General features: G+C 46.4%; 1 protein-coding gene across 6 annotated transcripts in view; it reads right to left on the bottom strand.

The window, feature by feature from the left end:
- Positions 1-26,523, bottom strand: part of CKAP5 (cytoskeleton associated protein 5) — a 300,340-nt gene that overhangs the window by 242,348 nt on the left and 31,469 nt on the right. For all 6 annotated transcript variants that reach the window (XM_029583093.1, XM_029583094.1, XM_029583096.1 and 3 more), the window contains exons 4-7: positions 2,314-2,520; positions 1,933-2,104; positions 966-1,098; positions 691-794 (exon numbers count right to left, since the gene is read on the bottom strand). In XM_029583093.1, coding sequence (XP_029438953.1) covers positions 691-794; positions 966-1,098; positions 1,933-2,104; positions 2,314-2,520 — 616 coding nt within the window. The remainder of the gene's footprint in view (positions 1-690; positions 795-965; positions 1,099-1,932; positions 2,105-2,313; positions 2,521-26,523) is intronic.

Below are 26,523 nucleotides of genomic sequence, written 5' to 3'. Positions count from 1 at the left end.
AAACCCACTCCCCTTACCCCAACGGGATCGGGAACGATGTTATGGAATGCTGAACGAGAAAACTGGAGGAAGTTTTCCCAAAGCCCCTCCAAATGTCTGATTCAGGAGATGGGGGTTTTTTTGTTTGTTTGTTTTTACACACACACCTGGGCTCAGGGCTTGCCAGCTAAGTACAGACTGTCTCCGGCAACAAAGTCCACGTTGGGAACTGACTACTGGACAAAGGCACACCTCAGAGATCTCAGAAATAACCTCAGGAATTCTCATCTGGGGGAGGGACCTTTAGGTATCACTGCAGGAGAGCGGGGCTCAATCTTTTCTCCAATTTAAAAGTAGAATTCAAAAAAAGTATAGCAATCTCCATAGGGAAAGCATGTCTATCTGCTGGAGACTAAAATACTGAAGGGTGAGGTCACTGCAGGGGTGACTCCATCTCCATCTGCTGGCAGGGGAGCATAATCCACTGGCCCTCAAAACCATCTGGCTACACATTAGGAAACGGATCTCACCTATGTGTGAGGACTACCAGACTGCTTCTCCTAGAACAAGCAGGTTATCTACTAATAAATTTAAAAAAAAAAAAAGAAATTTAGACAATCAAAAGCTGCTAAGGCTTTGCCAAGCAGACAAGCACCAGGAATTCCAAGATCAAAATATGCTAGTAAGTAGAACTGAATGCCTTGTACTTACAATCTTTTCATAAAAGTCTTTAGGAAGTTTGGAGAGAATCTCGACAGCCTCCAGAAGCTCATAGGCATCAATCTGTGGCACAACATCTTCACTGTCTTCTGCTCCTGCATGGCAGTGAGAGAAAATACATGTGAGTAGAGATCTGTATCTCTGGCATACAAGTTTTTCAAATCTCCTTCCCTCAACTGTAAAAGAAGACAGAGTACACCATGTAATTCTATTTATTGCTAGCTAGATTCCTTTTGTAGCAAATTTTTCATGAAGGACCAGTGCACCTGCTTCAGAATCTCCTCCCGCTGCCTGCTGCTGCTCAAACTTCACTTTTAGGTCTTGTTGGGAACGCAGGAAGCGAGATTGCTTGGGAGCAGGTGAAGAGAGCTTCACCCATTCTTCCTCCAATTCCTTCAACTGGGGGAAAAAAAAAAATTCTTAGATAAACTGATTTAGCCCTTCCAGGAAGCAAGTCACATTGGTAAAGCTTTACAAACTGCTTCAAAAATATATGTTCTTGCAGTATTTATTTATTTATTTATTTATTTAATTTTATATACCGGCAACCGTTTGCACATCGTGCCGGTTTACAGATAACTTAAAACAAGGATATATATAGGCAAAGCCTTTACAAGGAACATTGTGTAACCTAGAACATAGTAACAGATCAATAACTAAATAAATAGGGGAGGGAGGGGGTGGTCGAGACAAAGGGGGGGGGCAGGGGGGGGTGAAGACGGAAACGGGAGGAGAAAATATGTACAGGGAAACAATGAACAAGTGGTATGTACATAGGTTGTGTGCAACATTTGAAAATGCGCAAGGGCAACAGTGAAAGGGGTAAAAAGATATGTACGGTGCTAATAAGAGATAGATTATTGTGTGGAAGATAAGTGAGGGGTTTGTGGTTGTCTTGAGGGGATGGGTGTAGGTCCTGTGGTTGGTGTGTTAGTACTAGTACTAGTACTAGAACTAGAACTAGAACTAGTACTAGTACTAGTACTAGAACTAGTAAATCATGTCTCTAGAATATGACGATAATCTGATGAGAACTGAGATTCCAGCTAAATTAAGCTGAGTGCTGTACCACCAGGTAGCAGACAAGATGACAGTCCCACACAGCAATCTGCTTTTCTGTTTCATATTTTTAACAAACTATGGTAAACCTTTACCACAAAATGGAGAACATTTCAGATTTACCATCCCATTAATACTTGCTGAGCACCAAACTCCTCCCTGTCAGATTTGTACCTGAACGGAATTAATATTCTGCAGTGGTGGCCTCAAAGCATCCCGGATCCAGCGGTAAATTTCCACAGCAAACAGTTTGGCCTCGTCACGAACTGCCTTCTCCCGAGACTCGAAAAGTTTTGGCAACACTTTGATAATTGGCTTCAGTGAAACTAGTTTTGAACCAAAGTCACTGGAAAGAGAGAGAGAAGGATCAGGGAAGAAAGAATGGAATGAAAGGTGATCCTCATGGCACTTTTTTTTTTTGAGGGGGGGAGGCCTTCATTTAATTATAACCACTATTTTATAAAATTTAATCCAACTTGAAAATATTTTCTGTCTGATATTAAACTATGCACTAAAATACTGAAGTATAGAGTAATTTCTGTGCCTTAGCCTTACCTCAGTGCTTTCCTTAGTGTCTCTGTGCAAGCTATTATTATCTTAGGGTTCTTATTATCCAGTCCCTTCAGCAGCTCTTCCTGGACTACTTCTCCCTTTTCAATTTCTATATACATGAGACAGATTTCTGTCCCTAGTTCTTTTGCTCTGGCTTTAGGCTGATTGAAAACTTTATTTACAATTCCTGAAACAGCTTCTCCAGTTGTCCTAAAAGAAAAAGGAGGGGAAACAAAATATCAAAAATTTTAGTTTGTACAGAGGACATAGCAATATTTAATATATAAGAAATTCACCATCCTGTTCAAAAAACATCAGAAATAAAAAAAAATGTGATTTAGCTCAGACCTTTTCATTGGTAGATCAAGGAGAGTTACATCCAGGTACAGTAAGCTCCTTTATCTCCAGAGGCAATAGAGGGTAGAGTGATTTCCCCAAGGGAACAAGCAGCACCAGCAGAATTTGAATTTTGGCTTCCCTGGTTCTCAGCCTGCTCCCTTTAGTTCACTTCTATAATGAAACTGCACCCAAAGCATTATATGATCACACAATATGCTAAATCAAAGGGAAGACGTGAATACTAATTCAATAATACTACCAGCGGGCACTTCAAGAAAACTACATTGAGAGAAAAAAACAAAAAAAAATAGAAAAAACTGAAGTGAAATGTGAGAAAGGGAAAACCAGCGATGTGAAGACCCGCCCCCCCCCCCCCCCCCGACGTCACGATGACCAGCCAGCGGCGACCCGATTAACGGCGCTATTACACCAGGCGTCGCACGACGAAGGGGTGCGACAAAGGGGTTTTCCCCTTTGTGCTCCCCTTCATGCTAACCTTTGTGCTCCTTATATCATAACTGTATGTATATGTTGTTGTTAACAATTTAACCTTTATTAATGTTGTTTATCTTTTGCACTGTTTAAAAATTATTTCATTACAGATGTTTAAATGTATTAGACTAAGGAATTTTACTTCCTGCTTATTCAGTTTCATTGTAAACCGGTTTGATATGCATTTTATGCAGGAAAATCGGTATAGAAAACCTAAAAATAAAATAAATAAATAACTTTCTCCTGTCAACTGTGCAACTATCCCCAGTGAGGTTTTATTAAAATTAAAAAAAAAAAAAAAAAGGGTTAACTGCCAAAGATATGTATCTTGCACAAGACTACACAATGAGCAACTCTTAACATTATGCCCAAGGGTACTCCAGTTTATAGAATGTTAAACTATTTTAGAACTAACTGCTTTAAATTACTTTGATTGATAGATCTGATCATTTACATTTTACTTTTAGAGCTACACTGAATGTGTTATGTACCACAGATAGTTATTGAACACTGATAACTTAATGTGCCTGCTTAGACTTGTTCAGATGGTACCAACCCTGAATGGGGAAAAGCTTATGGGTGGAGAGTTTACTTTCTTCTTCATTCATGTTTTACATTAAATACTTAAAATATCAAATCTGATTAAACTGATGACGACCACCTCAAGTTATTTACATTTAAATCTTTTAACAATTTATCTACCTCATTCAGCTCAAGGTCTTTTTACAGTTAAGCTGCTTGATTGCATAGCCACTTGAATTCCTCAGCATCCTGCTCTTATGGGTGATTTTAATCTTCATGTGACTATCTGCACTGCTTATTCATAGTTAAGCAACCAACTCACAGGTGTGGGCATTTCCTTCTGCCCAGACAGATATAAATTGATCCAGTCCTTATCAGATTTTTTTTTTTTTTTATTAAGCCTAACTACTAGGATTTCTTCTCAATTGAGAAGCAGAGCTCAAATTTTCTTCTCAGGGGACAATATTCTCATTTTATGGCAAAACTTAGTTGAGTCTCCCAAAGGCATCCCACTGCAGTGTACAAAGCTCTCAACTTGCCATGTATAATTACATGTGCCCTTGATATAGTAGCTCCATTAAAATGTTGGTTTCATGTTTTTCTTAAAGTCCTCGATTTACTGATTCTCATTTACAATCAAAATGAGACAGCTGTGTGCTTAAAGGTGCTGGTACAGGTCTAAATCTGAGGCTGATGAACTAGAAACTTCAATCTGAATTTATAATTCAGAAATTCATAAAGCGAAAAGAAAATCTATTATACCGCTAAAACTAAAGTTGAAGGCAAGAATTCAAAGACTTATTCAACGGTTTTCCAATTGGGAATCAGAGTCATTTGCTTAACCTTGGGGCCTAATGCTGAGTTCATAGGCAACTTTTTTTTTTTTTTTTTTAATAAGATGTATGGATTTAAGGGCATACAGATTTGAGGTCTGCTGCCCATATTGAATTATCTGTAGATTAATTCCGTCTTAGGCTAGAAGTTAGCAACGAAAAATAAAATAAACCCCAACCACAAATACCTTACAGTGTAACAATTGCCAAAGTATGAAGGCCATTGCATACTTTCTGGATATCTGTCCTTCCAGCCTTTTGAAAAATGCAGGACACTTTCAGATTGGCTCGCTTATTTAAATAATTTCTCATTGGGTGAGGATCAATTCAGCCAATATTAAACAGCAGTAATGTTTGCTTACTTTTAAAAGGGTTCTCCATAGATAACAGGAAAAATTAGTCATAACACATGGGTGATGTCATCCAACTGTAGACTCAGGTCCAGCTCAGAAGAGACTATTGAACATGCACACTTCGTGAGCCCCTTAATCTCTTCCAGAACCTGTGTATGAAGTATGGCCAGTTTATCTAGTTATCTATTAAGAACCCTGCTCATAAGTAAGGAGACTTGCTTGCTCCATCAGTTAGTAGGCATGAATTGGCCATAATGGATGATGAGTCCCCCAGCTGATTGCTTGCTGTGCAGCACTCTTACTGCAGCCAGATTGCTTTTAAGTAGAAAATTATAGAAACAGAAATGACGGCAGAAGACTACTAAATGGCCCATCCAGTCTGCCCAGCAAGCTTTCACACTTATTTTTCTCATACTTGTGTTTCTCTGGGCCCTTAATAGTAACTTGTGGTTCCAATTTCCTTTCCCTCTGCTATTAATGCAGAGAGCAGTGCTGGAGCTGCATCAAAGTAAAGTATATAATTTAATTGGTTAGGGGTAGTAACCACTGCAATAAGCAAGCTACTCCCACTGTTTACCCAGCCTGTGCAATTCAGTCCTTGGTTCTTGTCTGAATATAAATCCTCTTTTCTTCATCCCCCTGTTGAAGCAGTGAGCTGCACTGGATATGTATTCCAAGTGAAGTATGAGGCTTATTTGGTTTGGGGTAGTAACTGCAACATGCAAGCTACTCCCCCGCTTATTTGTGAATGCAAATCCTTTTTTCCAAGTTTTCTCTTGCCGTTGAAGTATAGAGCAATGTTAAAGTCACATTAATCATGTGTGTGTTTATTGAATAAGGTTATTAATCACCAGGTAACAGCCATCATTCCCATCCTCTAGATTTTATGCATCCACATGTTTATCCCATGCCCCTTTGAACTCCTTCACAGTTTTGGTGTTCACCACTTCCTCCGGAAGGGCGTTCCAGGCATTTACCACCCTCCCCGTGAAGAAAGATTTCCTGGACTACTGTGTTAACAAGGTTCACAGAACTGTTTGTCCAAAATTACACTCTACTCAGGACATATTGTCCAGACAGTAATGGTATGTGAAGTTGTGATAAGTAGCAGCTTGCTAATGTCTTCAACAGAATTAGCTCCTAGAAACAGTGAAGACACTACAGCTCTCACTTGATGAGCCTTGATTCGATCATGTTCATTGTAATCAAACAGTTTTGCTCACCCTGTTCTCTGTATTACATTCAAGTTATCTGTTAACAGATATGATGTACCCACGAATACTGGTCTAAAAAAAAGCTTTAAATAATCTAAGCCAGCCAAAAGGCAACAGTGCCAATTGGACAGAATTCATTTGTAACTTCCCTTCCCAGACTATTGGTATCCAAGGACAAGAATTGAGAAGCTTAGTGAGGTTGAGTCCTCTTTAGGAAATATAGCAGAGTTCTTACAGAGCAACGAATGAAGAGCCTGTTCTTGTTTGTGCACATATTGTCATAGAAACAACAATTTATTAATGTTCAACACAAATAACACTTCTGGAAGGAAGCTCTGTGAACTTTTATCATTATGCAAATGAAAAAATATGGCAAATATGACACCAGAACCTATAGTTCACTCATGCTTCATGCAGAAGTGAAAAGTACAAGAGAGACGAAATCCACTGACTCCAGAGGTTCGAAAGAAGGTTTAATGGAGTTGAGCTAGTACTACACCAAGATCCCACAGCACTGGAGATTTGGAATGGCACATTAACAAGTCGCTCATCTACCTCTGGTCGGAGATTTGAGGTTCGAAGCCATGCCATTCTGCGAGTGCCGATTTCACCTGCAGAGACCCGAGGCAATCTCAAACATCGTAGGCCACACAGATCTAGTGTTTCCTGCACTCTAGACCCTTGTGGGTCAGCAACATGAGGGTGTTTTGCTGCTGTTGAGGCAGCTGCTCAGCCACCTCCTGCACCTACTTCCTAAAGAGGACTCAACCTCACTAAGCTGGCTCATGTAGAGTTGATAGACAAATGCAGGCAATAAGCATGGCACCTTGGATCACTTTCCTCTTAAGAGCAGCCTGGGGTTGCTGAGAAATGGATTAGACCACCAGCAAGAGGTGAGGCGGATGATGCTTATTGAATCCTGCAGCCTTCTTAACAAGGTAAACCCCATTCGGCTTCTTGTTAACAGGAGGCTCTGTGAGGGGGTGTTCCCAAATGCTCAGCAACTCCGTAAGGATCACATGCACAGAGACCACCATGATCTCCTTAGGAGGTTTCACAAACTGAGGGATCAGCTGTTTTGTGCCTGGCATCCTCCTCCAAAGGCTGGAATGGGATAGCCTCTGCCATCACCCTCACAAACTTCCTTCGTTCATTTGAAGGAGAAGGGTCTGACAGGAAACCAGAGTCCTCAGAAAACTCAGTTTGATCACCCCAGGGGTCAAAGGGACCCTCATCCTCACTGTATGCCACAGGGGATGGGGACCTTGGTGCTCTACCTATGACCAGATGTGCAGGCACCGATGGAACTGGGTGGGGACTTTAGGCCTCTGACGTTTCCTCCTTGGATGAACCAGCAAGGACCACCATATTGGTAGGGGGAGGCCTCTATGTGCTGCTGAGCACTGGTGCTTTCCCAGGAACCAACACCAGCTGGGTCAGTAATGCACCAATGAGCACACAGCCTCTCTAGCAGTGGTATGAGGATGGGTGGCAACAACTCCGGTGCCACAGGACAAAAGCCCTGCAGTGCCTGCTCCACCAACTGGACTTGATGCTCCAGTTCCTCAAACATTGCTGATGCCATCACCAACTGGGAGGAAGGAGTACTCAGATTTTCCACGGACACGCAAGGGAGATCGGTGACTGGCACTAGGATTAGTGGAGACCGTCGCGGACCCCAAGCATCAATAGAGAATGGACACTCCTCCCCATGGGGGTCACTTCAGGGGCATTTATTTATTTATTTATTTAAAGAATTTTTATATACCGGGGCACGTAGCAAAACATCACCTCGGTTCACAGTGTAACATAACATAGCAAATAGCTTTACAATGAATATAAATAACGGTTCACAATATAAAATGATATAGTAGCAGGCTTTACAATAGATTATTATCTGCTTGTAAACTATATACAAGAGACTGAAAATTAACTATATACAAGGGAGGAGGCAGTCAAAGTTGACTGATAACATGGGCAACAGTAAAGGTTTGGGGAGGAGGGGGGGTGGCGGAGAGGTAGGGTGAGCTGAAGGGAATATGGAATGTTAACATGGGAAATAGTAAAGGTTAGGGGAGGTGGGGGTGGCGGAGAGGTAGTGTGAGCAGAAGGGAATATGGAAGTGGGAGGAGGAGGGAGAATAGAAGGTGGGTAGATGCGGGAAGTGTATTAGTAAGTTTGGATCAGGTAGGGGGGTAGAGTTGTAGATGTGGATGGTAGTCAATTATTTATTTATTTAAGGGTTTCTTATATACCGAGGCACGTTTGCAAAACATCACCTCGGTTCACAGTGTAACATAACCTAGCAACAAGCTTTACAATAATAATAATAATAATAATAAAATAAATAACTAGCAACAAGCTTAGTCGGGGTATGCTCATTTGAAGAGCCATGTTTTAAGATTCTGTTTGAATTTTTTGTGGCATGGTTCCAGGCGTAGGTGGGGGGGCATATTATTCCAGTGGGAGGTTCCTGCCATGATGAAAGAGCATTCTCTAATAGAGGCGTGTTTCATGAGTTTGGGGGACGGTGTTGGGAGTTTGGCCTTGTGTTGCTGTCTAGTTGGTCTGGTTGGGTTGCGGAGTTGGAGATGTTCAGTGAACCATTGCATGTTTTGGTTGTGAATGGCTTTATGTATGAGTGTGAGGGCTTTATATATTATCCTTGAGGCTACAGGGAGCCAATGTAGGGATTGAAGGACAGGGGTGATGTGTTCGTGACGGTGCGTGTTGGTGAGAATGCGGGCAGCAGCGTTTTGTAGGAGTTGAAGTGGTTGGAGGGTATTTTTTGGTAAGCCTAGGAGGATAGCGTTACAGTAGTCAATCCTGGATAGGATCATGGCCTGTAGTACTGTTCGGAAATCGGACGTGTGTAATAGAGGTTTGATTCTTTTCAGGGTGTGAAGTTTGAAAAATCCGCTCTTAACCGTAGCAGAGATGAATTTTTTTAGGTTAAAATGGTTGTCTATCCATATGCCTAAGCTGCGGACCAGTTGTGTGGAAGGGCAGGGGGAAAGCGAGGGGGATAAAGGATGAGTATCTCTGTTTTGTTGGTGTTGAGTGCTAGAAAGTTATCTGTGAGTAATTTGTTTATTTCAGATAGGGCGGAATTCCAGATCTTCATTGCGTTTGTGATGGAATCAGTAATTGGTATGAGAATCTGCACATCATCAGCATAGATGAAGTGCTGGAAACCCAGTTTGGAAAGAAGTCGGCAGAGGGGGAGGAGGTATATGTTAAAAAGGGTTGACGAGAGGGATGAGCCTTGGGGTACTCCTTGTGAAAGCCTAACAGGTTTGGATTCGTTACGACCAATTTTTACACTATAGCTCCTGTCGTGTAGGTAAGATTGAAACCAGAGTAGGGCAGTTCCAGAGATGCCAATTTCCTTGAGGCGTTTGATAAGTGTGTTGTGATTGACTGTGTCAAAGGCGGCTGATATATCTAGCAGTGCTAGTATGTGTGATTGTCCTTTGTCAAGAGCTCTAAGTATGTTTTCTGAAAGGGAGATGAGTAAGGTTTCTGTGCTGTGGTGTTTACGGAAACCAAACTGGGATGGGGAGAGAATATTGTGGTCTTCAATATAGTCTGTGAGTTGCCTGTTAATGATTTTTTCAAGTATTTTGGATAGGAATGGGAGGCATTGTGGCCAAAGCTGGTGCATCCCCATGCCCAGCACTGTGCATTAGAGGAATTGGTGCCGATGCTTGGCCCCATCCTTCCCCAGTGCAGAGGACTACTATGAACCCCACATTCTCAGACTGGAGGAAATTGATAGCGGTCAGTCTCAGTCACCCCTATCCACGGGCGATGGAACAGATGGTCAAACCAATCTCTATGGTGTGACGTCCATCTGGGTAGCTCCCAGGTCCTTCAATGCCAATGGTTTGCATTTCTTTGTCCCGAAAAGCTGATCCACCCTGTCCAATCAAAGCAGACATCACTTCGGGGTCATCTGGCCACATAAGCAGCAACCCCAGATGTCTTGCAATGCATCCAGGTAGAGGATGCAAACTTCATGAGGATCAGTGATTGACATGTCCTTGGGCACTGGCCTAAATAGCATGTGGCCATGATAGGGCTAAACAAACTGGTAGGAAGGAACGATGGTAGCAGGCATCAATGGCCAGCAAGCATAGAGGCACTGCCACCATAAGGGGGGAAACAAACAGCAAAAGAAAAAATAAGTTACCCAACACACTGAAAACACTATGGGGAGGCACAGAGGGACCCGGTGACAGACCAAAAGAAAAGGCTCATGAAAAACCACAAAAACAACCCACTAAGTTTTCCACAATGAAAAAAGCCAAGTTTATAAGAGCTCAAACAGCGAGGCTCACAGCTCGGGGGGGGGGGGGGGGGGGACACACAACACATCCCACCTGAATGTGTGGTATAGGGCATGCTCAGAGTGCCTAGAAACTTGGACAAGTTCTCTTTATCGGGCTCTGTCGTCATCCATGTGTGGCTACCACAATCCTGCTCATCCTATGAGAAATCTAGGGACTGGAGGAGCTGTATGGTCTTTGAAGTATTCCAGAACCCCTGACCAAAAACAGTCCCATCCTTAACAATTGTCCAGCTATGGAAACATGCAAACTCCCTGCTGACAAAGCTGTGCTACCATTACTGCAAGGCACTTTGTGAACACCAACAGGGATGAAGAGAGGCCAAAAGGAAAGCACTTTGTAGTGATAGTGTATTCTTCACCACAAACCAGAGAAGCATCCGATGGGCAGGATAAATAGGAATGTGTGCATAAGTGACTTTCAGATTAAGCACAAATATCTAATCCCTTAGCTGAATGACGGGAACCATTATCTGAAAGGAGTTCAACTTGAAGCTCTACTGCACCAACTTGTTCAGTCTTTGCAAGTCCAGTCTAGGTCTCATTTTCCCTCAACCCCAACTTCTTTTGAATTAAGAAATACTAGAAATAGAATCCATGTCCACACTCTTGAAAAGGGACAGGTTTTAGCAACTCCAGCTCCAGAAGTTAGAACTCTGATGACTGAAATCCACTGGGTCAGATGATGGTAGTCAACTCCACAATTCTTAGGACCCATCAATCCTTGGCGATATGTAGCCATCTCAGGAGTAAGGACTGACCCTTCTTCTCTCCACTAGAGGCAATTCTCGAAGTTACCAAAAACTAGTCCTGGGCTTAGGCTGCATCTGCTGCAGAGCCTTATCTGATATCAAGTGGGCAGCTGCTGCTGAAGAGTAGGTGGCATTTGATGATGCCAAAAAAAAAAAGCAAGGGAGGGTGTCAACTTTCACAAAAGTACTGATGTCTGGCAGGAACCAGTTGGTCCCCCACTTCAGTGACAAGGTGGATTGATATTCAATTACTCTCTCGAACTTGGTTGCCAAATAAGATGCTCCCTATGTAGGACACATCCACCGAGGGCACTTGCTCGCAACCACATGAACCATTGGGCTGCTACAGAAGCAAAGTCCTAGCCAGGATATTAAAAGCTTTTGTAAAAGAAACGGATAAGGTGATTCTCATATTCCTCCATTGCTTGACAAAAGTCCACCTGCTCTATCAAAGATTTTAGAATTTATACACCTTTGTGCAAGGACTACACCATATACAGCTGATGAGCTGAATCTAAGAACTCAGCAATAAGAATTAAGGGTATGCAAGCTTTTGAACAGGACCATTTTATTATTTCCTTTATTGCTATGGTTTAATCATTGTGCTATTCTGTGATAAATAGTTTACATTGGAAACATTAAGAACATGTTTTCTTAAAATGCAACATCTTACAAATTCTGCTAGGGGTATGTAAGCTCATGAGCACAACTGTAAATGGTTCAATGCCATGGGGATCTTCTGTGCTATGAATAGAACCTGTGCCAATGAGACTTTCCCCCATCCTGGCATCGAGGAGACAGCCTGCACTAACCTTTTCTTCAGGTCTGAGAGAGATGGTACCCAAAATGGGTCTCATCATTTAGGTGCCCTCTCTCTCTCTCTAACACCATGCTTAACTCCCAACCTGAGAGATCAGGGAACCAGCACCATGGATGGGGCTGGGAGAGACTCCAATCTCAAATTTTCTGTGCTGAGAATCATACCATATCTTCCTCCTGAATGAAGAGCATTGGAACTGCTCATACTTGTGTTGAGACTGGGCTTTTACCCACCAGTGCCTTCATTTTCTAGGCATGGTATTGCTGCACCCTAAGGATATCTGACCACAGCTGTAGCATTTGGAGGAGTTAAGATCTGGACCTAAGTAACAAAAGCAGAGTACATATCCATGATAGTCATCCAGCACCTACAGATGCAGGCCTTGAAGCCACTGACTGCAAACTTCCTTACTTTGTGATTTACCACACTAAAAAGGAAAATACCCTGGACTTCTGTTCCAGTTTTCTTGTATGAGATTTCTCTTATGGAGTTGTCTGTACTTTTATCCATTCATCATTCCTTCTATCCTAACAAGTACCCTAGTCCCTGCAGATAAGAATTTCTCCATACTTAATACTGCCACCATCATGGTGCACAGTAGAGTTTTCTTTGGGTAATGTGTGTGTTGGGTTTGTGACACACACTGCTTTACTGTTTAAGAGTTTAGAAGTCTAGATACTGGATCTATCACAGTTTTTGTGCCATATTGTAAACCGTTGTGATGGCACCGCTTAACGACGGTATAGAAAAGATTTTAAATAAAATAAATAAATTACAGTTTTATCAGACCACAAAGTTTTGCCATATAGCTACAGTATCCCCAGAATATCCTTTGCATATTTTAAAATGACAGTAAAGTTGGGCTCTCTTGAATAATGGCTTCCTTCTTGCCACCCTCAAAGATTTTGGGGATATTTTCATCAAAACCGCACTTTTAAAACTCATGAACGCCTGTAGCTATTTCAAAGTTGCCCTTAGCCTCTTGATTGCCTCCCTGATCACGGCTCCTCCTTGCTGGTCATCTAGTTCGAAGGGCTGGCCTGATCTAGGCAGGGTCCTGGTAGAGCCATCCAACTCCCATTTCTTGATAACAGTCTTCACAGTGTTCTGTATCTCCCCTATAGGAAGATAATTATACATGCAGCAGTCCATAAAAAAAAGGTTCTTACCTGCAGTACCACAGATTAGTCCAGACTCCTGGGTTTTGCCTTCCCTCCAGCAGATTGAGACAGAGAAGTTTTGACTAACAGTTCTACTTATGCCAAGGTGCCACCTGCAGTCCCTCAATATTTAACTGTACCCAAGCCAAAAGTAGTAACAAACAAGGTGCCCTCCCCAAAACAGAACAATGGGAAGAGGAACCGTGAAAGCTCAAACAAAACCCTGAAGAGAACCAAAAAACCTCTGCCTTACTTCACAGTAGTTACAGAAACCAAGACTCGAGCGGACTCTTAACCTCCCTATCCATCACTGGGTGGGACTCTGGACTGATCTGTGGTAGGACAGGAATGAAGATTTAGAAGCCAACAAAGGAAAATTATGTTTCTTACCTGATAATTTTCGTTCCTGTAGTACCAAGGATCAGTCCAGACTGCTGGGTTATGCCTCCCCTCCAGCAGATGGAGTCAGAGAGAAAACTGAACGCACCCCCCAGATATACTGGTGTGCCATCTGCCAGCCCTCAGTATAATGGATAACAAAGCAGAGAAAAAACACCTCCGCCCACTTAGCCAATTAACCATAGCAACTGTCTAGATCAAGCAGTAACGTTAAGAACAGTAATCGCCTAAGCGCAAAGAATTCCTACATTATGAAAACGCAAAGCGCAAACTAAGCAAACCGCAAAAATGAAACACTATTTCCTAAAAGGTAAAGACGGATAGTACACTTACCGTGTTCCAGTGGTACAGCACAGTGAGTAAAAAGTATCTCGAGCGGACTCCCTTGTGCACAAAATAGGGCGGGCGTCTGGACTGATCCTTGGTACTACAGGAACGAAAATTATCAGGTAAGAAACATAATTTTCCTTTCCCTGTACGTACCAGGATCAGTCCAGACTGCTGGGATGTACCCAAGCCGCCTTAAATGGGATGGGACCCCGAAAGTCCCGCTCGAATAACACTGCTGCCAAAAGAATCAGCCGACAGCCCACGAACATCGACACGATAATGTCGAGCAAAAGTATGCAACGACTTCCAAGTGGCAGCCCTGCAAATCTCCTGGCTAGAGACCTGAGTACTCTCCGCCCAGGAAGACGCCTGTGAACGGAGAGAGTGGGCTTTAAGCCCGTCCGGAACGGGCTGACCACACCCAATGTACGTGGACGCTATCGAGCTCTTCAGCCAGCGGGCAATAGTAGCTTTTGAGGCCTGTAAACCCTTTTTCGGCCCCTGCCACAACACAAACAGGTGATCCGACCGCCGAAAATCATTGATGACCTCTAAATATTGCAAAAGCACGCGACGAACATCCAAACGCTTCAAGTCGGAACCGTGAGAAGACTGCAGCTCCTTCTGCGAGAAAGACGGCAAGTCCACAGACTGATTAACGTGAAAAGCCGATACAACCTTAGGCAAGAATGAAGGAACCGTACGTAACGACACCCCTGAATCAGAGATACGCAAGAACGGCTCCCTGCACGAGAGCGCCTGCAGCTCCGAGACTCGACGCGCGGAAGCTATGGCCACTAAGAACACTGTCTTGAGGGTGAGATCCTTTAAGGAGGCTCGCCTCAGCGGCTCAAAGGGCGCGACGGCGAGGCCCTTGAGTACCAAATTCAAGCTCCAGGAAGGACAAGGGGCTCTGAGTGGAGGACATAAGTTTCGAATACCGCGCAAGAATCTGGCCACGTCCGGATGACATGCGAGAGAGGATCCTTCAAACTTTCCTCTCAAACAACCCAGAGCCGCCACCTGGACTCTCAGAGAACTGTAAGCCAAACCCTTCTTCAGACCCTCCTGTAGAAAAGTAAGGATATCCGCTATCCCCGCACGACGAGGCTGAACTCGGGCGGTCGCGCACCAGGAGTCGAATACTTTCCACACCCTGGCATAAGCAAGTGTGGTAGAAGGTCTCCGCGCGCGAAGCAAGGTAGAAATAACCGGTTCCGAATAACCTTTCTTTCTCAACCGTCTCCGTTCATAAGCCAAGCCGCCAGACAAAAGCGATCCGCTAGATCGAAAAATACTGGTCCTTGACGAAGAAGGTTCGGAAGGTGGCCCAACCGTAAGGGCCCGTCCTTGGCGAGATTGACTAGGTCCGCAAACCATGGTCTTCTTGGCCACTCGGGAGCAACTAGAATCACTGGTCCGTGATGGGATTCTAGACGCCTTAACACCTTGCCGACTAAGGGCCAGGGGGGGAACACAGAGTAGGGTGTGACAAGGCCATGGAATCGCTAGCGCATCTACCCCCTCCAATCCGTGTTCTCGCCGTCGGCTGAAAAAACGTGCTGCCTTGGCGTTGAGCCGAGTTGCCATCAGGTCTAGTCGCGGCACTCCCCATCGCCGGGTGATGAGACTCATCGCCTGGTCCGAGAGCTCCCACTCCCCGGGATCCAAGTACCGACGGCTGAGATAATCCGCTTGAACGTTGTCTACGCCTGCGATATGAGTGGCCGCGATGCGGGCCAGGTGGCGTTCCGCCCAGGTCATTAACAAGGACGCTTCGACCGCCACCTGCTGACTTCTCGTGCCGCCCTGGCGATTTATGTATGCTACCGTGGTCGCGTTGTCTGTCAGAACTCGAACCGCCCGACCCCGTACCATTGGCAGAAGTTGACGCAAGGCTAGGCGCACTGCCCTGGTTTCCAGACAGTTGATGGACCACGAAGCTTGGCGATGGGTCCACGTCCCTTGCACCGCACGGGATTGACAGACTGCACCCCAGCCGGTCAGACTGGCATCCGTCGTCACTATGACCCAAGGGGGGGGCTCGAGGTCCACGCCTTGCAAAAGATTGTCCGGGATCAACCACCAGCTTAAACTGGACCGCACCGGCTCTAACAGTGGTAACTGCACTCCGTAATCCTCGGATTTCTGGTCCCAGCGAGAAAGGAGAGCCCTTTGCAACGGCCGCATATGAGCAAAAGCCCACGGCACCATCTCCAGAGTAGACACCATATGTCCAATGACTTGCAAATAATCCCAGGCCGTGGGTAACTGGAGATCTAGAAGCCGCTGTACCTGAAACATCAGATGCTCCATTCTCGGCCGAGTCAGAAATACCTTGCCTACCAGGGTATCTAAACGCGCTCCCAAAAAATCCAACCGTTGACTCGGGAGCAGCTGGCTCTTCGCAAAGTTGACCACCCAGCCTAGCGACTGAAGCTGCTGTATCACCAATCGGACTGCCCTGGTGCACTCTGTCTCCGATTTCGCCTGTATGAGCCAATCGTCCAGGTAGGGATGCACCAATATTCCTTGACGTCGCAGGAAAGCGGCGACTACCACAAGAACCTTGGTAAACACTCTTGGAGCTGTAGCTAGGCCGAAAGGAAGGGCACAAAACTGGTAGTGTTCTCCCAACACCATGAATCTCAGATATCTCTGATGACGCTCCCGGATTCCGATGTGGAGATATGCCTCGGCTAGATCCAAAGAAGCCAAAAATTCTCCCTTGTGGACGGCCGCAATAACAGACCTTCGAGCAGGGGTCGGGAACCCATGGCTCGCGAGCCAGATATGGCTCTTTTGAGGGCTGCATCTGGCTCGCAGACAAGTGTCGCCATACTTCGCGGTTCCCCGCTGACCCAGCTGCTCCCCGGTCCTCCGCCGCCCGGGCTTAAAATGCTGTCAGCCCGGGCGGAACGCGGCAGGACAGCTGGAGTCAGCGGCACCGGCGTGCTCTCTTCTCCTCCCCCCCCCCCCCCCCCCGCGGCCCGGAAGAGGAAGTGGAGAGCATCGGGTGCCTGCGCGGGAAGAAGAGACCACACTAGCGTGGTCTCTTCTTCCGCGCAGGCACCCGATGCTCACCACTTCCTCTTCCGGGCCGCGGGGGGGGGGGGGGGGGGGGGGAGGAGAAGAGAGCACGCCGACTGGAGTCATCCGGGTGCCTGCGCGGGAGTCATCGGGTGTCAGCCGGGTGCCAGCGCTGGAGTCATCGGGTGCCTGCGCGGGTCTTCCCGCGCAGGCACCCGATGCTCTCCACTTCCTCTTCCGGGCCGCGGGAAGAAGAGAGCACCGGCGTGCTCTCTTCTTCCCGCGGCCCGGAAGAGGAAGTGGAGAGCATCGGGTGCCTGCGCGGGAAGACCCGCGCAGGCACGCTAGTGTCCAACGGGAAGAAGACTGCAGCGCGGCTCGGAGGAAAATGAAAATCTTCAACCGCGGCCGATGGGACTCCGCCTTCGCCTCCGCGAGGGCTGAAAATGAAGGAGGTTAGCGTTGGGAGGTGGCTGCTGCTGCCGTGAGTTCCCGGGGGGGGGGGGGGGGGGGGGGGGGGGGAGGGGGAGAGAGAGAGTGAATGAGCGAGCAAGCATGTGTGTTTGAGATCCTGTGTGTGTGAGTGAGAGATTGCATGTATGTGAATGATTGAGAGCCTGTATATGTGAAAGAGAGAATGTCTGTGATTGAGATCCTGCCTGTGAGAGAGAGAGCATGAATGTAAGTTTACCATTGGGAACCTGTATGTGTAAGTTTGTAATTGAAAACCTGTTTGTTTGAAAGAGTATGTGTGTATGATTGAGATCCTTTATGTGTGAGAGAGATCATGTGTATGTATGATTAAGAGCCTGTGTGTATAAGTAAGAGAGAGATCATGTGTGTCTGTGTCTGATTGACAGCTGGTTTAGGTGATGGAGCATGTGAGTATGTGATTGGGAGCCTGTGTTTAAATGAGAGAGAGAGACCATGTGTGTCTGTGTGATTGAGAGCTGATTTAGGTGAGGGAGCATGTGAGTATGTGATTGAGAGCCTGTGTTTAAATGAGAGAGAGCGACCATGTGTGTCTGTGTGTGATTGAGAGCTGATTTAGGTGAGGGAGCATGTGAGTATGTGATTGAGAGCCTGTGTGTAAATGAGAGAAAGAGAGGACATGTTTGTAAGCATGTGAATGAGAGTCTGTGTGTGAGAGAAAAAGACAGCATGTATTTATGTGATTGAAAGCCTGTGTGTGTGTGTAAGCGTGAAAAGATAGACAGCATGTGTGTAAATGTGTAATTAAGAGCCTATATAAGTGAGAGAGAAAAAACATTTGTATATGTGAGTGACTGAGAGCATGTGTGTATAGGTGTGTCATTGAGAGCCAGTGTGAGAGAGAGCGCTGGTATGTGACTGAGAGAGGAGAAAGTTCCAAGCAAACCACCCCACCTCCTGCTAATTCAGAACAATCTCAGGACACCTGGATATCAAACGTTCCCAGGTATGCAGAGCAAAAAAATTTTTGTATCCTTATTATTTTTCATTACTGGATCTTTGTGTCTGCTATTTTGAAATATTTTGTTGGTATCTGGAAATGTTTTATATGAGTTTTTAATTATTGGATATTCCACTCATCAGCTGTTTCGAAATATGTTCTTTTTGTTAGTACAGTTTTACTGCTGATGATTTTATATTTCTTGATTTGTTTTATAAGGATGTGTGATGTTTCTTTTTTCCCTTTGTTACACTGCATACAGAGACTCTGGCTTGTTGCAGTTTCCAATTCAGTTTTTGTCTGCATGCTTCTTGTTATGCGTTTTGGTCTCTTTATTCTATGTTAGGTGAGGGACAGCACGTGATTCAGGTGAGGTTTTCTGCTGGCGTGTAGTTTCTGTGTAGGACTCTATAGCAGCCTGACTTGGTCCGTTTTCCTAATAGGAGATGTATTGGTGTCTTAAGGCCTGGTGTAATATTTTCAGAGACTTATTGTACTTTAAAAGTGTGATCTTACATAAAATGCACACATTTACTTGTATTTAGTTTTAAACATATTGTATGGCTCTCATGGAATTACATTTTAAAATATATGGCGTTTATGGCTCTCTCAGCCAAAAAGGTTCCTGACCCCTGCCTTAGAGTTTCCATGCGAAACCGGGGAATGCGCAAGGCCTTGTTTACTCGCTTCAAATCCAGAATGGGATGGAACGTACCTTCCTTCTTTGGGACTAGAAAGTAAATGGAATAGCGGCCCGTTCTTGCCTCGTCCGAGGGAACGGGTAGTACTGCCCCGAGGGCCCGTAAGTGGTTCACCGTTTCGGCTATAACAAGTTGCTTTTCCCGAGGCCCGCAAGGGGATATCATAAAAAAGTCCCGGAGGGGTCGAGCAAAGTCCAACTCGTAACCGTAACGTACCACGTCGAGGACCCACTGATCTGACGTGATTTTGACCCACTCCTCCCAAAACAGGGACAAACGACCGCCGATTCTGGGGAAGGAGGAATGGGTCAGCGCGCCTTCATTGCGAGGGTTTCCCGGCGGGCGATTGCTGGGAGGATCCCAATCGTTGCGGTCACCGGCCACGAAAGGAAGGAGACCACGCTTGCGACCTCGGGCCTTGCTGTTTCTGCGAAAAGGAGCCACCCCTACCGTAGCGAAATCTGCGCTGCCCCCGAAACCGGGATCGCACATTCCCGAAAGGTCGAAACTGACGGGGCTTGTCCTCCGGCAATTTATATACCTTATTATCCCCCAGGTCTTTGATGAGTTGATCCAATTCCTCACCAAACAATAACTTCCCCTTAAAGGGGAAAGCGGCTAAACGTGACTTAGAGGAGGCATCTGCCGACCAACGGCGAAGCCAAAGAAGCCGCCGAGCAGCCACCGCCGAAGACATAGTACGGGCAGAGGTTCTCAACAGATCATACAAGGCGTCCGCTGTGTAAGCGACCACCACCTCCACACAGTTGGCCTGTTCCGCCTCGGCAGGCGGGAGCTCCTGTGTGGTAAGCAATTGCTGAACCCAGTGGAGAGTGGCTCTCTGCACCATACTGCTACAAGCTGCCGCACGGACTCCCAGGGCCGCTATTTCAAACATGCGCTTCAAAAGCACCTCTAACTTTCTGTCTTGAAGATCTTTTAAAGCTACACCACCCATGACCGGAATGGTAGTATGCTTTACTACAGCGGTGCCGCCGAATCTACGGCAGGAACTTTAAAAATCTCCAAAGAATGTGAGGGTAGAGAATATAACTTATTCATAGCCCTGCTAACCCGCAGGGATGCCTCTGGGACCTCCCATTCTTTAGAGACAAGCTGCACCACCTTGGGATGTAAGGAAAGGTTTGCGGGGGGGCCCTCAAACCCGCCATTGCTACATCCCCCGTAGATGTATCCGTGTCCTGCTGCGGGGCGGGAATCTCTAATTCCTTTAACACATGCTGGATGAGAAAATTAAGCTCATCCTTACCAAAGAGGCGCAAAATTTCGGGGTCATCTCCTCGAGAGCCTCCTGAGCGTCCGAGACCCCTGCCCCCGCGGCATCCGGAGATTCCTGGGTGAAATCCAGTCCTCCCGGAGCACCCGTACTCCCTAAGGAGATAGGTCCGGCTCCTAGAGAAGCCCCCGCTTTTCCAGGAACCCCAGCTATGTCTGCGATAGGGGACACCCTAGGAACCTTCGCGGGAGGGGGTTCATCCGGCTCCCAGCCTGCCTCTGCCTCCAAAAATGCCTGATGCATTAACAGTACAAATTTTGACGAAAAGGGAACTCTCCTTTTCATGGAGCCCGAAGCGGGAGGGGCAGGAGGACCATCTAGATCGGTTCCACTGCGCGGGCTTAGGGCAGGCGGCGAGAGAGGAGAGGAACCCTCATCCTCCGATTCTAAAGCAGCAGCCTGCCGCGTGTCCAAAATGGCCGCCGGCTCCCTCTCACAGGGAGGCGGGGCTGTCGACCGCGCGGCAGCCAGTGTCCCCTGCCGCGCTGAAGAAGACGCCAAGGAGCCGCTGCGGGCAGCGCTCGGCACTCGGGAGGGTCCCTCGCCCCCGGGAATACAACGGGAGCAGAGGCCCTCCCTGGAGAGTCGCGCCCCCGCCCAGCCACAGGCCGTGCAGGCCGAAGACCGCGGCATTCGAAAGCAGGAAGAAAAACCCCGCCAAAGGTAAGGACTCCTGAGTAGTAGTAAAAGCGCGCCAAATCGCCGGGTGAACAAGCCACCCCCTCCGGAGTCCCTGGTATGCGCAGCAGGCTAGGGCTTTCAATTAGAGCTCTGCCTGCCGCCAGCAGGACTTACGTGTCTGCGAAGGTATTTTTTTTTTTTTTTTAAAGGAGCCCTCTTCAGTTAGTGTAAAACTGGCAGAAACACCCCTAAAACGGGAGGGGGGGGGGGTGACTGGCCCACCGGTAAACTCCCCCCCAGGACCAAGGGACCCTAATCCTGGTAAAAGAGGGAGAGCTAGGCCCTCCACGCCTGCCTTAACTCGATAGCCAAATAAACTTGCCACAGAAAATTCAGACACTAAAGTATATAAATTATTAATATAAGTATACATTTTTTTTTTTGCAAACTAGAGAGAACCAAGTGTCCTCAGCATTGATCTAGACAGTGCAGACAATTTAGTCAGACAAATAGAAGAATACACCTGATATTAAATTTAGTCAGGACAGGACCGCAGGTTATGCCTCTCGATCTGCTGGAGTCAGAGGAAATACTGAGGGCTGGCAGGTGGCACACCAGTATATCTAGAGGGTGCGTTCAGTTTTCTCTCTGACTCCATCTGCTGGAGAGGAGACATAACCCAGCAGTCTGGACTGATCCTGGTACGTACAGGGAACCAATTTTTCTTTCCCTCTATGAACCCAGATCAGACCAGACCCCTGAGATGTACCAAAGCTTCCCTACTTGGGATGGGACCTCTAGAGTCCCGCTTGAAGCACACGTTCTCCAAACCCCCTAGTGTCTGGGGCCTGGACATCCAGACGGTAATGTCTGCCAAAGACCTCCAAGTAGCTGCCCTACAGATCTCTTGCGGCGATACTTGCTGACATTCGGCCCAGGAGGCCGCTTGGAATGAGCCCGAAGCCTGGCGGGAACCTGACGCCCTTAAGTAATGTAGGCAGCACCAACTGCTTCTTTCAACCACCAAGCAATAGTGACTCTAGAAACCTTATGACATCTTCTGGGGCCACTGCACGACACATATGATTGGATAGACTGAAACAGTGTCACCTCCAAATCTCAACAGCGCCCATTTATTTATTTATTTAAAACTTTTCTATACTGTCGTTTAGTAGAGCACCATCACAACGGTTTACAATTAGGCACAAATAGGTATGGTTTGGTTTCTAACTTATCCATAGGGTGCCAGTGTTCTACAGTTACATAGTTCAATAATATACTCTACATGTGGAATGGGTTGAGGTTACCATTATGATTGTTAAAATAATGTGTTTATACTGTCTTTCTAATTTCATACTTAATTATGAGAAAATAATAAAAATTAGCAATTCTGCTTTATAGGTGACTTTCAGCTGTATGTGTTATTCGGCTACCTCCTTGTGAAATGCTTTCTTGAAGAGCCATGTTTTTAAGCCTTTTTTAAAGAGTTTTAACTTTTTCATTAGTCTTAGTTCCAGTGGTAATGTGTTCCATAGTATTGGTCCTGCAAAAGATAGTGCTCTTTCTCTAACTTGGGTCAACTTTGCTGTTTTGACTGAGGGTATGGTTAACAGAGCTTTGTTAACCTATCTGAGATTTCTTTGAGGGACATGTAGTCGTAGTGCAGTGTTAAGCCAGTCGGCATTTTCATCATTTATTAGTTTATGAACTGTGCATAGTGTTTTAAATTGCACTCTTTGTTCTATTGGGAGCCAGTGTAAATCTGCAAGTGTTTGGGTGATATGATCTAACCTCCTAAGTCTTTAGACTGAGCCATAACAGAGGTCAAACCTGGAAAAGACAGGAGCTTAACGTAGAAGATGTGGAAGGTGAGCCAACCGTAAAGGACCGTTTACTTCTAGGTGGACCAGATCTGCGAACTATGGACATCAGGGCCACGAGCACGTCGCCCAAATGAATTTCTATGCGACAGAGCACTTTGCTGATTAGCAGCCACGACGGAAACATACAGGAGAACATCTGACAGCCAAGGGAGAAATAAGGCATCCACTCCTTCTGCATCTGTCTCCCGCTGTCGGCTGAAGAACCGTGGGGACTTGGCATTGTGAAACGTTGCTATGCAGTCCACATGAAGCGTGTTCCGACTTCTTTGCTGCAAATGGAACGCCTCGTCTGACAGTTCCCATTCTCCGGGATCCAGTTGATGTCTGCTGCGAATATCTGCCTGAACATTGCTTGTGCCCACTATGTGAAAAGCCACTATCCTCTCCAGATGCAGCTCCACCCAGATCAGATCCAGGGCTACAGCTTAGCTCTTGGTGCCGCCTTAGTGATTTATATTCGCCACCATCATCGCACTGTTTGACAGCACTCTCACTGACTTACCTTGCACTAAGGGGAGGAAAGTCCACAGGACTAGTCTCGCAGCTCGGGTTTCCTGGCTGTGGATCGGCCAAGCGGCCTCCTCCGCAGACTACTGGCCCTGCGCCGAGTTCTCCTGACAGACTACCCCCCAACCAGAAAAGCTGGCATCCCATCATGATCAACCAAGGTGGGACCTCCAAATCCACTTCTTTGTGTAACTTGCTGGGAGGAGCCACCATGACAGACTGGCCCCCAAGCCAGCTCCGTGAAGGGAAGAGGTAGATGGAAAAGCTGAGACTTTGGATCCCAACGGGGCAACAAGGCTGACTGAAGAGGTCTCATATGCGCAAAGGCCCATGGCACCAGCTCCAAGATGGAAGCCATAGATCCGAGCACTTGCAAGTAATCCCAGACCTTTGGCAACCACTTGCCCAGAAGCCCTCGAACCTGAGATTATAACTTGGAAATTGTTTGTTTGGGGGGGGGGGGGGGGGGGGAAGCCACACCACCTTTCCCTATTGCCATGTCTAACAAGGCTCCAAGGAACTCTAGCTTCTGGGAAGAAATCAGGAGACTCTGCCAGGTTGACTATCCACCCCAAAAATCTCAGGCATTGGAAGACTAAATCCACAGTTGCTTTTCACAGGGATGCAGACTTTGCTCGAATCAGCCAGTCGTCCAGGTAGGGGTGGACCAAGATCCCTTCTCTCTGTAGGTTCTGGGCACCATCGCCAAGCCTAAGGGCAGAGCACAGAACTGGAAGTGCTGCCCCAGAATCATGAACCACAGATCCTGCTGGTAATCGTGCCGGATCCCAATGTGTAAGTAGGCTTCTGTTAAAACCAGATATGCCAGGAACTCTGTGTACCGAAGCAATAATGGACCGTAGGAGTTCCCATGTGGAAGTGAGGAACCGAGCATCTAGTTTACCTTCTTCAAACAGAGGATTGGGCGGAATGTGCCCTCCTTTTTTGGCACTATGAAATAGATGAAGTAGCAACCTGTTCCTCTCTCATCCACAGGCACTGGAACAGCTAACTCGCTAAGACAGCATGCAGTGTCTCATATTGCTAACCGCTTCTGCTCATACAAACACGGGAAGACCAGGAACCGGGGGCCTCAGGGGCCAAGCAACCTCTAAAGTGTAATCATGTCTTATTACTTATTTTTATTTAAAAATTTGTATATACCAAAGTATAGCAAGGTGCCTTCACTCTGGTTTACAGATACAACTTAGTACATTTTTTTCATCAACTGATACAATAAAAACTAAATATATTATGTCAACAACTAATACCAACAGGGTATAACTGATCAAACCGTATAATGATCAGAAAATAGAGTGTATGTGAAATGGAAACTTAGAATGGGATAATTTATCTAATTTGCAATTGTGTTATCATTACCTAACCGAGAGTGGTTATGTGTTCAATAAGTTAAGAGTCATTAACAGATGCCATCTTTGAATGTTTGACTGAAGATCCATGTTTTGAGCTCTTTTTTAAATGATTTGATGTTGCTTTGAGAGCTCAGGTAGTCTGGTAGAGAGTTCCATAGTTTTGGTCCAGCAATGGAGATGGCTCTGTGTTTGATAGCTTAGCTAATGGGAGTGATGGTATGACAAGATGTAATTTACTAGTGGTTCTTGTTGTGCGTTGAGATCTGTGAATTTTTATTATGTTGTTGAGGGCAGTATTCTCTGCATTATATATTGCATTGTGTAAGATTGTCAGTATCTTGAATTAAATTCTTTTTTCTACCGGTAGCCAGTGTAGACTTTGGAGTGCAGGGGTGATGTGGTCTGATTTTTTTTGCTGGATAGGACTCTAGCTGCAGCATTCTGTAGTAAATGAAGTGGTTTTAAAGCCGTTGACCCACTCATAAAAGAGAGAGCCAGCCGGCCCCCTATTACTGGAACCAAGGAATTAACCAACCTCACATCATGGGAGGCTTTACCCCCTTCCAGATCCTTGAGATGTGCCTTCTCTGCCCGACCAGTGCCTACAAAAGGACTAACTCAGGACTGCTGTCGAACGGAGTTTTGTCTTGCTGAGAACCCTGAACTTCCGATTTCCCAACTCTTCCCAAACCATAGGTATAAAAGGAGCCAGCTCCTCCGGGCGGAAGAGCCGAACCACCTTGGGATCATCACCCTCAGCGGCCAGCCCCTGTTATGAGGAATGGTCTGTGCCCTGATCTACAACATCAGGGACAGCTCCTGGAGGGTTCTGCCCGTGAGTTGTTGCAAGTCAAATCCTCAGAGGAACTGTCTGTTGCAGGTGGAGGCGAGGTGGCCCTCTGAAGCATGGCCCCTGGGGCCCAGGCCTCTTAGCTGATATCGGAGGGGCCTCCTAGCATATTTCGTGCATCAGCAAGACGAATTCTGATGAAAAAGAAAAGGAGGAGGCATCTGAACCCTCCTCACACTGCAACTCGCAGTCCCTGCCAAACTCAGCCCCCGCCTGTGGCGACAACGATGGAGGAGGAGATTCCCCCCTCCCTAATGCACACGGAAGACAGAGGCAGACAACATGACCTCTGTTCCCATTCTGAGCAGGAAGGGGTCCTCGGGAGATTGCTGTGCCAGAGAGAGCCGACCAGACTATCTGCGTACGTTCAGTTTACCCCCATTCTGCTCCCAGACAAGCCCTCCCTGCCGGGGAAGCAATGGGAGCACAGGCTGCTGCGTGAGAGGCGCACATGCATGGCCTCAGGATCGACAGGCCACACCATGTGGCCTGAAAGACAAACCATACACGGCAGAGCAAGACTGAAGAGCAGCTGCTGGAGAGATAGAGTGCCGCTCAACTGAACACGGACACAAGCATGTCGGAAAGTGCGCCTCAGTCAAAAAGGAGATGGAACTTTGTTTAATTTATTTTTAACTGTATAAGAGTCAAGAAAAGCAAATCCTTCCCTGAAAGAAAGCAGCAGGCTCTGTCTGTTCCCTGCAGACTGAGTGAGCAGGGACCCCCGTCATCAACCCTGCCAGGCACTAAGGAGATGGGGCTGAAGCAAGAGTCCCTGACCCTTAGCCCCTCTGCCTTAAATACCAGAAGGGGATAGTCCACCTAGGACCCAACTACCCCCTGTGGGAGGCTGTAGAGATAAAAATAAAAGAAGAAATGGTTTGTCTTCCAGATTGCTGGTTTTCCACCTCCACCAGCTACTAGGGACAGAAATATTAAGGGACTGCAGGTGGCACA

The sequence above is a fragment of the Rhinatrema bivittatum genome, chromosome 17 (genome assembly GCF_901001135.1).
Source record: "Rhinatrema bivittatum chromosome 17, aRhiBiv1.1, whole genome shotgun sequence".
NCBI lineage: Eukaryota > Metazoa > Chordata > Amphibia > Gymnophiona > Rhinatrematidae > Rhinatrema > Rhinatrema bivittatum.
This window is presented reverse-complemented; position numbering and strand designations above follow the sequence as displayed.